The sequence below is a fragment of the Penicillium bovifimosum genome (genome assembly GCF_028826915.1).
Source record: "Penicillium bovifimosum strain IBT 22155 chromosome Unknown utg000002l_segment0_segment0, whole genome shotgun sequence".
Lineage (NCBI taxonomy): Eukaryota > Fungi > Ascomycota > Eurotiomycetes > Eurotiales > Aspergillaceae > Penicillium > Penicillium bovifimosum.
The window spans coordinates 4,189,984-4,200,942 of NW_026622711.1; the positions used below are offsets into that span (position 1 = coordinate 4,189,984).

Consider the following 10,959-nt stretch of genomic DNA (forward strand, 5'->3'; position numbering starts at 1 on the left):
GATGTCAGATGACACTCATGACAGATTAAAATCCAGCCCACAGTCTTCGGAGGAGACTCCGAGGAGAGGATGCTGGTAGCCTTTTCCTCGATCATACACAACTAGGCCGCATCTCACACGAACGGGTATTCACGGAGCTGCCCTACGATCCAACGCTCCTACCTCAGAGGTGTTCTTAGATCTCGTCCACTGCCTGGTATATTTGAATTCTCTTATATTACTTCGGGATGCAAAATGACGGCAAAGACTCAATCTAATGAGCATAAGTTGCAGATTCATTTGTCGCTGGTGGAAATTCGATCTAGACTATTTACATACACCCCTCCATCACATTCGAGTCGAGACAACTGCTCACTCTGGTAATCCATGGACATATATTTCTTAACAGCAGACCTCCCAGCCAGCAGAGGGTCTCTCTTGTATCAACCGAACCCTACGAAGCTCTCTCGCCCGCAGGACCGATGTCGTCCCAGCAACCCGAACAGGAGGACCATCTGCCCCCTTATCACGCAGCAACCTCGCAATCGCATCACGACCTCTATCAATGGCAAGAACAATCGGTCGAATACCAGGTGCCTCGCCATTGGGATCAGCACCATGCTCAAGCAACAACTTGACAGCCCTGGTCCGGCCATAGCAAACGGCCAGTTTCAGCGGACATATTGATAACCGTGCTCGATCCAGTTTGTGAGATTCGTCAAAGACGAATCGATTCTCCAAAATTCGTTTCAAAAGATCATCGAATCGGTTGGTGATTGCGCCGCGCAGTAGATAGCATCGTTGGATACTGCCAGATGCAATGGCGTGGTCGACGTCAATCCAGCTCAGAAGTAGTGCCGCCATCGCGCGGTCTCGTCGGCGAGGCCAAGAGAATTCAAGCAGGACTTCGAGCTCGTCTAATTTTCGCGGATCGAACCCCTGTTCTAGGAAGAGCTTCATGACTGGCATGTTTCCTGATCGCGCGGCTTCGAGAATTGGGGAGCTGTCGGTATTTAGATCTGCGCCGGCTTCTATTAAGAGCCGCGCAATCTCCAAGTTTACGGGTGAGGCCCTCGTAGATGCCGCGAGGGCTAGAGGGGTCTTTTCGTTTGGCTTGGACGTACTGGGGTTGTAGTAATTATGTTCAAGGAGCAACTTGACAATGGACAGCCGCCGGTATTGGACCGCCACAGACAGAAGTTGCGCGGGATACTTGTCCTGGCGGTAGAATGCGACGTCGACCTTGGATTCAAGAAGAAGCCTGACAATTGCCTCATGGCCTTGCTCAATTGCAGCATTAAGCGTTTCTGTAAATAGACTGGCTTCTCTTTCTGTGTTGTCGTATGGCAAACAGTAACTCAAAAATAGCTTGACGAGATGGCTGTGTCCGTTTTCTGCGGCAACAACTATTGGTCTTTGATAGTCATCAGCGATGATGTCCAATAGCTCTTGGCCACGCATCTCCAATATCTCTTGGCCACGCATCTCCAATATCTCTTGGCCACACATCTCCAATAGTTTCCGTGCACTAGCCTCGCTGCCCTTTTGTGCTGCCCATACTATTGCTCTCGCCGGTGAGGCCCTTGCGAGGGCCCTGTAGAGATCTTTATTTGACAATGCATAGAAGTGGTGGCTGACTTGTGAGAATGCGTTGAGGTCGGCATACTCATTGAGAAAGGAGGATATCAGTAGTAGGATCTCATTGGGGAGATCTGCGAGAGGCATTTTATCTCTCAATGGGGCCTGCCCGTGTAGCGTGTGCGTTTCAACGAGAAAGAATGATCTCTTCGAGCGTGTCTTTTGAGATTGCGGTGTTTGAGAGGAGTAGCAGGAGCTTGAGCAGGTTATTGAGGGGTGCGAGGGAAGAGATATTTATGTATCGGTATTTATGGGAAAAAAATGACCACTAGACCATATCAAAAAACCCAGGTTCCTGTTTATAGCCTAGGGTGGCTTATCCCAGCATATCCCAACTTTGACACACCCCCCCAGGGGATGCCGACTCGTTGGGATTCCCTGCTCTGTGCATGTAGACTGTTCTTTGTGGGATGTTCTTTAAGCAGGTTCTCAGACGCTTTTCCTTTTTTAGTCGTCTCAAACGCATGCCGGGATTCTTTCCTCGGTATTCTTTCATCGGGATTCTTTTTCCTCGGGAGCGCATTACAAGACCGTACAAGGGTAAGGGAACCTACTTCTTCGCGCCCACCATGCTTCGAACCATGAACTAGTATTTTCAAGGCACTAGAGCGAACCGGGCTCATAACTATGGGGAAAAAATGACCACTAGACCATATCAAAAAACCCAGGTTCCTGTTTATAGCCTAGGGTGGCTTATCCCAGCATATCCCAACTTTGACAGTATTTCTTATAACATCTCAGGCTATGAAGCGAAGCCGCCTCTGAGGGCCGTTTCTCGTCGGAAGTCATATTGTCGCGTTTCAAGATAGCGCTTCACATCCGCGGGTTCGATAGTATTAGGCTGCGAGAGCCGCATCCTAGTCTCTATTAGGGGCGGCTATAGCAAGATTTATGGTGAACGGGGGTTTGGTGTTTGACTTATTTTTGGGAACGAATGGAAAGATCAGCTCATACGGTCGTGCCAGCTAGTCGGGTTGTCAGTGTCCATGATGTAATGACAGACCATGGAGAAGACGCAAATGTAGGCACGGAGCTCAGATCAGTTATTAGCGGCAGACAATGCAAGATAGTAAGGTTTGAATCCAACTCTGGCCCTTACACTTGGAAGACCATCGAGTACTCACTGAACTAGACATTATCCTCAGCCGACTCTCAGCTAAATTGTCCAAGCGCTGGCGCAACGACTCTATCAATGTCTCTGTTTGAGGGGCCACATCCAGGATCTGCGGCTCAACTGGGGTTGGGGTTTGAGATCTTTAGAACATGTGGTATCCCCCAATCAGCGCTTTAAGCCATAAGCGCCGTTGGTAACCAAGAGGCGCGGGCGAGTATTACAGTCGCAGGGTGTTTCAGCCCTCACCTCCCAGGTTCGGTCAATTGACAAGGACTCGTTTTGAGTGTACGCCATATAATTAGTGGACTAATCACGATGCGTGATATTTTGGCACTTCCCATTGCCAGGCGGCAGGCCGACGTGAGCGGGGATCCAAGATAACAGATGTCGAGTACCGACGTAGGGCCCGTACGTGTTCATAAATGCTTATGCGGTTGTCGGGTTAAGATGGTTGCGGATGGACCGTCCACCTCTCCAAGCCCTCTCTCTTCACTTCTCGAACCTCGTTGGAGAATAGAATTAGAAAGGGACGCACCAAGAGAGATAATCCCTTATCTAATCTGATCATCAGCTCCAGTCCAAGCAGATGAATGGCATTGCAACAAGCAGTGAAGTGGAGCAGTGAAGTGCTAACTCATATTGATTGTCATATTCAAGAAAGATTAGAGAACAGAGACTCAGAGTCCATAGTCTCGTGACTAAATGACTGTCGGGCCAAAATCGTCGAAGTTGTCGACAATCCACCAAGCTCAAACGGCAGTGACGCCATTCCGATCTTCCAAGGTTCCCCAATTTCACCTTCCTCAGCTTCCCTCTTCCCCGTTCCTCATCACCTCCACAACACTTACCCTCTTTGCACCTTCCGTTCGATGCAACGCCTCCTATATACAAGACAATGCCACCTTCGCGGATAACAACAATCCTCCTCTCTCCACACACCGTCCCTCCGCAACCATTCCATCGCATGATTCGCATCACAGCCCAACCACTCCGACCAAAAGTCCGCCCACTCCCCCGAAACCGAAACCGAAACCGCAAAGTCCACCCCTTCACAACAAGCACACAAACCCGCGCCCGCGAGCCAAACTTCTACGAAATCCTCGACATCCCCCCAACAGCCTCAGCAGCGGAAATCAAAAAGTACGTAAACACAACACATCCCACCTACCTAACACCCCAACCAATCCCCCAATCCCCCAATCCCCCAATTCCCCAAAAAAGAAAACCCCAATTCTAACAAATCCAAGACAATTCTACGCCCTCTCAATGCGCCACCACCCAGACCGAAACCGCGACGACCCAAACGCCAGCCAACGTTTCGCCCGCATCTCAGCAGCCTACAACGTCCTCGGCGACGCCTCAAAACGCTCATCCTACGATCGCGATCACGGCTTCAACCGGCCTCCACCTACTCATACCCACCAGAACCCGCGCGGCAGTCACAGTAGCTATGCCGGCTCCCGGCCGGCTAGCGGACTAAGTAAGCGGCGGTCGGCGTTCCATGGGCCGCCGCCGAGTTTCTATGAGCAGGGTGGGTATGGGGGGACGGGACGGCGGGGGCAGGGGTTTGCAGCTGGCACTGGAACTGGAACTGGGACTGGGGAAGGGGGAAAGAATACGGATCCGGAGGATTGGGAGGGGTTTATTAGGCGGAATCCGTTGGGGCATTTTAATGCGCGGGAGCATTTTCGGACGCAGGTTAAGGAGGATGCGAGGAGGAGGGAGAGAAGGAGGAGAGAGGGGAGGAGGAGGCTTGATGAGGAGGTTGGGTCTTCTGGGCCGGTGAGGGATCAGAGTTTTGCGAGGTTTTTTCTTACTTCGGGGGTTCTGGTTGTTACGTTTGTTGTGGGGAATCTTTGGAGGTCGGCTCCTAAGGAGGTTGAGGGGAAGAAGGGGAGGAGGGAGACGGAGGTTGCATCTTCTTCATAGACTTAACCGGCGGCCTTAGAGTAGATCTCCTCTTCTACATAGATGTACATAATTCATGGTCAGGTACATTACTGGTTGATGTACTTCCTACTCCTGCATGACACGCACGCCTTGAAGAATTCTCTAAGGTATCCCGTAGGAATGAACAGACTTGGTCAACAAAGGAAACAGTTGTATTTGATGTACAAAGGGGGTGATTGAGCAGAAAGATCTACAGCACACACAGGGTTAATATCTTGAACGACATCCTCCATCACCATAATCATTCTGGCCCATCAGCAAGACGAGTGAACAAATAACAGAAGTTGACAAGTTCTCCAGAAAAGAGTATAGTGTATCGTCCACGGCCCTAACACCTCAAAGGATCAAGCCCTTAAGCCTCGAATGTGAAGCTGGCACCGACCTTGTGGGCAGCCTGGTTCAGGTTCTGGGTATCAAAGGAAGCGCCGAGGCCGAGGGTAACACCAGGGCGGAGCAGGACGTTGTAAGCCAGAGCGGCAATACCACGGTCGTTGATCTTAGCCTAAATTGAGAGAAAAGTGCGTGATTAGTGGTGATTCGATACGCATAGATGAAGCCATTTAGGGCCCTGAGAACGCGAAAACATACCTTGGCGAAGGAAGAGGGGTCCAGGCGGTACTTGCTGGCGACCTCGAGGCCGACGGCGTTGCCGGAGGTGGAGTCCCAAGAAGCCTTGGCACCGGCCTCGACCTGAGCGTTGACGCGGTGGTAGTAGCTGGCGGAGAAGAGGGACAGGTTGTTGCTGGCGGTGATGGCAGCGGAGTACTGGGCAACGCTGTAGCCGACGGCAGCGGAGTACTTGGTGATGGCGGCCTTGGTGACGTCGTAACCACCCTCGGCACCGACGAGGAAGCCCTCGTGGCCGAGAACGGCGTCGAAGTTGGCGGAGGGGCCGTTGAGGAGATCGAAGAAGGCACGGGCGTGCAGGTTGGGCTGCTTGAAGTACAGGTTGAGCTTGGCGCCCTTGGACTGCTTGGCGGGCTGGTACTGGGTCAGGATCTCAGCCTTGAGGCCCTTGGCAATGTTGTTGTCGAGCTCGAGCTTGGTGTCGAGAGCGTTGGCGGTGGTCCAAGCCTGGGTGAGGGTGAGGCCTGGTCGGAGTGAGCACATTAGCCTAATTCTGTGAACCGCGGCATCCGAAAAAATGAACACATTCACCTGGCGCGATATTGGAAGGCCGCATCCAAATATCAATGGCATGGTAGGTGCCATCCACGCGCCAGGATCGGGTGGTTTTCTGTGGGCGGGGCATTTACCAGTGGGCGCATCAACGTATTTGGCCTCGAGCTGTAGGCGCACTTATTAGCAATGTCTCTAGGGCATATTTGGAAATAGGGCCCAACTAACCTGGCCAGCAATGGGACCCTCGTGAGCAGACTTGCCCTTAACGGTGAAAGTGACACCGTTGGGGGCCTTAGACTTGACCTCGAGGTTGGCTAAAGAGCTTTCAATCAGTTATGTGAGCTTTCAAAGTGGGCGCAATGCCATTTAGAGATAAACAAACCGGCAGCGGCGTGGTAGAAATCCTTGTTCAGGAGCTATTGGATAATGTATTAGCCAAGTTTCCGGATGCCGAGTTTTGTGCCCAACAGGTTGCGTACATCGTTGGTCGCCTTGGCGATATCGGAGAAAGCAGCGGGGGCAGACATGGTGACGAGAGAAGTATAAAAAGGATGAAGGAGGAGAAGAGTGGTTCTATGAAGAGATGAAGAGAGGAAGGGAAGAAGAGTTGCGATGATGTTGGGGGAAGGCTAGGGGCTTAGCACGGGTTAGTGGGAGGGCGGTGATTGGCGGTTGCCCGGTTGCCGGGAAAGCCCGCCGGGTCATGTTTGGTGGATCACGTGCCAAGGGAAATGCCATGTTTTGTTCTTTACTGTGTACGAACTACTCCGTACGAACAACGAACTAGTTACTACAAAACGTGACTGAGATCATAACATTATACCGATATATACCGACAACAGGGTATATACAATCTATCCGGTACTATACCCCCAAGAAAAACGCTAAATCAGAAAGCTCAGATCTTCGTGTTTTCGCTCTCAAGGTAACTTTTTACTCCGTCTTGTCATACTTCTGGTTGTGGATGGCGATGGCGCTGTGGATAGAGGTTAGATGTTATCATTTAGAGGAAATCGAGAAAGACTTACCGTCCACTAGGATCGGTCTGCTTGGACCAGGTAGGAGTCCAGCGCTCGACAGTGCCGGCACAGTAGGGAGGGAAGTGCTCATCGAACATGGTACGGTACCAGTACGCCTCCTTGGTGTCGGGAACGTCAGTGCCCCACTCAGGCTTGGGGTTCTTCATCATCTCGTCAGTGACCTGGCGCTCGGCCTCATCCTTCAGGCCATCAATCCAGCTGTAGCCAACACCGTCACTGAACTGCTCCTTTTGGCGCCAGAGGATCTTCTCGGGCAGGTAGGGGGCAGTTTCAGGCTCATCGGTAGTATCGAAGGCCTTGCGCAGCATGTGCTTCTCGATACGCTCGGGGGTGATCATCTTGTCCTGGGGGTCAACACCCATGCAGGTCTCGAGGAACTCCTTGTCGAGGAAGGGCACACGGGCCTCCAGACCCCATGCGGAGGTGGACTTGTTGGCACGCAGGCAGTCAGCCAAGTGCAAGTTCTTAACACGGCGGACAGTCTCCTTGTGGAGCTCCTCGCGGTTGGGAGCAGCGTGGAAGTAGAGGTAACCACCGAAGATCTCGTCGGAACCCTCACCACTGAGAACCATCTTGACACCCATAGCCTTGATCTTGCGAGAGAGCAAGTACATAGGGGTAGAGGCACGAATGGTGGTCACATCGTAGGTCTCGAGGTGGAAGATCACGTCGGAGAGGGCATCGAGGCCCTCCTCGACGGTGAAAGTGAAGGGGTGGTGCTTGGTGCCGAGGAACTTGGCCACCTCAAGAGCAGCCTGGGTATCGGGGGCACCGGGAAGACCGATGGAGAAAGAGTGCAACTGCTGGAAGGTGGTAACGGTGGATAGCTCGTTGTCGTCATCGATTCCGACCAACTCGGAGTCCTGGGCAGGGGGCGCGTTGCGAGAAGCTTCAGCCATGCGCAAGGTCTCACGCTGAGCGATAGACGCGACCAAACTAGAATCCAAACCGCCGGACAGCAATACACCGTAGGGAACCTCAGCCATCAGACGCTTGCGGACAGCCTTCTCGAGGCTGTGACGGATCACCTTGTAGTCAACGGGAGTAGAGGGGACGTTGGCGGGGTCCCACCACTTGGGCTCGAAGTAGCGGGTAAGGCTGTCGGTCTTGGAATCGTAGATGTGGCCGGGGGGGAATGCGATGATGTTGTCGCAGACGGGGTGCAGGCACTTAAGCTCGGAGGCGAAGTAGACGGCACCGGGGGTTTCTGAGGAACGACCAAGGTAAAAGCTGGTGATACCAATGGGGTCACGGGCAGCCACGACACGGTCCTGCTTCTTATCCCAGAGGACCCAAGAGAACATGCCATCGAGGTGCTTGGGGGCATCAAGGCCATACTCCTCGTACTAAAACACAATGAGCACTTCAATCCTGACTTCCATGTACCTGACCCAACTTACCAAGGGAATGATAACTTCGCAATCAGAGTGTGTCTTGAAGTTGTACTTGTGACGAAGGTTCTTGCGGATGAGGCGGTGGTTGTAGATCTCGCCGTTGACGGCGAGGGCGAGGCTGCTGTCGTCGTTGACAAGGGGCTGGGCACCGGAGTCTAGAAAAGATGTCAGCAAACAGACCTTCGAGTCAACGATTCTTCATATGAGTCACACTTACCGACACCAACAATGCTCAGACGCTCGTGGGCCAAGACTATCATCATGAGTTAGAATACCATGCCAGCACCATTCTTATCGCGTGTTAAACTCACTAGTGCTCTCAGCGCAGAAGTTTCCACCTGTTGAAAGTCATTTGTTAACCACATGATCCTCGAGTATGCTGCGTGATTTCGCGATTCGAACTGTGACTCACTCCAATCGGGACCGCGGTGGCGCACACTGTGAACAAGACACAAGTTAGCGACAATTCCATAGATTGCAGACTACAGTTTGGAGCAATTGGGGAATAGCAATTGAAACACTTACGCCTTGGCCATGCGCAAAGCCGTGGGCTTGAACTTTTGCACATCGGGGTGACTATAGGAATCATGTTAGTTGCATATTCGTATCTCACTGCTATCCGCGAGGATAAGGGCAGGGTATGACGCACTGGTGGCAGGCGAAAATTCCACACATGATGGGCGATTAAGAATTGTGAGTGAAGACAAAGATCCGTTCGGGAGGGAAGAGAGGAAAGAAGGGTAATTGACTAATCCGGGTCTATGGGGAAAGGTCCAGGCGATTTTTTTCAAATTTGCCCCGGTGTCTTCCCGGCGGGGCGAGGGGCGATGTCGGCAAGTTCTTTGAGTCACCGATAAGATAAGAAACTCAATTCCTTTTTTCCTTCCACCAATGAAGAATACATCTATGCCTGTCTACGTCCAGTTTGGAACTATATAAGCAGGAGCGCTTGACCTGTACCGTCTTATTAGTCTGTCTTATCCGGATGTGCTGGGCTGCTGGCAGTATCTCCCTATAAGTGACATTGTAAAGTGATATTGGTCTCTTCGTTGACACGTGATTGATCTCTACCCCCACTACGAGCACTGAAAGCCCTAGCCAAGCCTGCCAAGGCAAAGTTGTACACAGTATCTAGCGATCATCTCGCTATTGAGAGTATTGACATTCAACCGGCAACGTCCCGGTCTCCCGGGCTTGGATGCAGTGCTTGTCTAGTGGAGCGATGCCATGGCACTGGCAGTCTAATCACTGTACCGTTATCACCAATCCTCATACAGGCTTGATCGTCATTCATCTTATGATGATATGTGTAGATCTCCTGTCCGGGATTTGGCCGATATATCTCCATGAGTCCAGAGCGGGAAGACGAATCCTGCTTTGTACAGGGTCAACGGACGAGCGTGAGGTGGAAGTCACTCTTCGTATCATGATCTAGTCTACGGCTTCATTCACCTTCCTAAGATACCGGTTTGTAGGTTTATAGGATGCCGGATGCCTTGCTCGCTCCGGCCAGAGAACGCTACTGCAGAGACCTGGGTAAGGGAAGTAATGCAACGTATAAGGATGCAAGGTTGTACTAGCTTTGGTATCATACGAGCTAGATTGGCAAAGGAAGCATAGCTCCTGGGTTCACACCATTGAAGCAGAGAGGTAAACGTGTTGTCGTGGCTGCTCATTAGTAATATTAGTACATGGAACTACACGTCGTCTACCTATGTACCTGACAGGCTAAGCCTTACTCGGGACACGGCAAGCCTAAGCCCCCCGCCAGGGAGCAATGGATGTGTGAAATATCATTGTTCTAATTGAAGATAAGCCCAGAAAACGCCGTCCATTGGCTGATATGAAAACTCCATGCTCACGACTAAAGCAAAACATGCTTCGTTAAGAAAATAATGCATGATCCTCCCCACAATCTCCTCGGTATGCCGTACCGTGGCATTACTGCTCGCTTGGCCTAGAGCCTAATTCGGCTGGTTCTCACGCACAACGAGGCGAACCCTGCGTTCGTAGGCGGGACGGTCTTTCTTAAAGAGGTTGTAGGCATCAGCCTGTGCGGGCGACTCAGGGTTCGGGTCGTCCAAAAGATCCTGGATACCGAGCAAGAGCTGCTTGATGGTGATCGCAGGTCGCCAATCCTCCTCCTCATTCAGAATTGACAGGCACACCGTCCCAGAAGGATAAACGTTTGGGTGGAAAAGCGGCGGGGTGAATTTGCCTAGACAGTCCTTGGGTTAGCTATGTCCTCCATAAAGCTCTTTCTCCCCGCTGTGTTATGCGAATATCCTGTTGTAGAGGCGACACGTACATTTGGGAGGCTTGGTTGGGTATTCTAGAAGCACAAAAGACCATGTGATTAGTAAAGGGATCATCGGCTAGGAGGAATGTATTGCGCAGCTCACCATCGGGGAACGCGAGCATCAATTTGAATAAACCACCTTCCCAAAGAGTGCCAGTCTTCCCTGGAACAGCACACTCCCAGTTCTTCAAGTCGAGGCCGCCCGCGGCAGTGCGTGTCGGCTTTGCGACAAATCCAAATGGGTGGTCACGGCGCCACTGCTTTCTATTGAAGCCATAATGTCAGCGCGGGGTCCGGGATAGGCGCATAGGATGCGCAGAATCGCAAGAGTTTCAGGAAGAGGTATGCTTACCGCTCCTCTTGGAGGCGGTTCTGGCACAGCGACATTTCGGGTGGTGTTCCGCAGATGAGTAGCTGGTAGAA

General features: G+C 51.9%; 5 protein-coding genes across 5 annotated transcripts; 1 reads left to right on the plus strand and 4 right to left on the minus strand.

Annotated features, from left to right (window-relative positions):
- Positions 1–381: 381 nt before the first annotated feature.
- N7515_002773 (uncharacterized protein) lies at positions 382–1,704 on the minus strand (the record flags this gene model as incomplete). Its single annotated transcript, XM_056663517.1, has 1 exon — positions 382–1,704. One exon carries the CDS (start codon positions 1,702–1,704, stop codon positions 382–384), a length of 1,323 nt encoding a protein of 440 aa, XP_056525630.1.
- A 1,922-nt stretch (positions 1,705–3,626) lies between these two features.
- N7515_002774 (uncharacterized protein) lies at positions 3,627–4,660 on the plus strand (the record flags this gene model as incomplete). The annotated part of the gene is made up of 2 exons (XM_056663518.1): positions 3,627–3,871; positions 3,979–4,660. 2 exons carry the CDS (start codon positions 3,627–3,629, stop codon positions 4,658–4,660), a joined length of 927 nt encoding a protein of 308 aa, XP_056525631.1.
- A 373-nt stretch (positions 4,661–5,033) lies between these two features.
- Positions 5,034–6,330, minus strand: N7515_002775 (porin; the record flags this gene model as incomplete). The annotated part of the gene is made up of 6 exons (XM_056663519.1): positions 5,034–5,183; positions 5,270–5,772; positions 5,938–5,968; positions 6,029–6,117; positions 6,186–6,219; positions 6,283–6,330. The coding sequence occupies 6 exons, from the start codon at positions 6,328–6,330 to the stop codon at positions 5,034–5,036; spliced, it is 855 nt and encodes a 284-aa protein (XP_056525632.1).
- Positions 6,331–6,736: 406 nt separating this feature from the next.
- N7515_002776 (asparagine synthetase B) lies at positions 6,737–8,912 on the minus strand (the record flags this gene model as incomplete). The annotated part of the gene is made up of 8 exons (XM_056663520.1): positions 6,737–6,779; positions 6,832–8,189; positions 8,244–8,392; positions 8,455–8,490; positions 8,549–8,575; positions 8,650–8,675; positions 8,763–8,813; positions 8,887–8,912. 8 exons carry the CDS (start codon positions 8,910–8,912, stop codon positions 6,737–6,739), a joined length of 1,716 nt encoding a protein of 571 aa, XP_056525633.1.
- A 1,289-nt stretch (positions 8,913–10,201) lies between these two features.
- Positions 10,202–10,923, minus strand: N7515_002777 (E2 SUMO-conjugating protein UBC9; the record flags this gene model as incomplete). The annotated part of the gene is made up of 4 exons (XM_056663521.1): positions 10,202–10,455; positions 10,546–10,569; positions 10,640–10,800; positions 10,889–10,923. 4 exons carry the CDS (start codon positions 10,921–10,923, stop codon positions 10,202–10,204), a joined length of 474 nt encoding a protein of 157 aa, XP_056525634.1.
- Between the last annotated feature and the right edge of the window lie 36 nt (positions 10,924–10,959).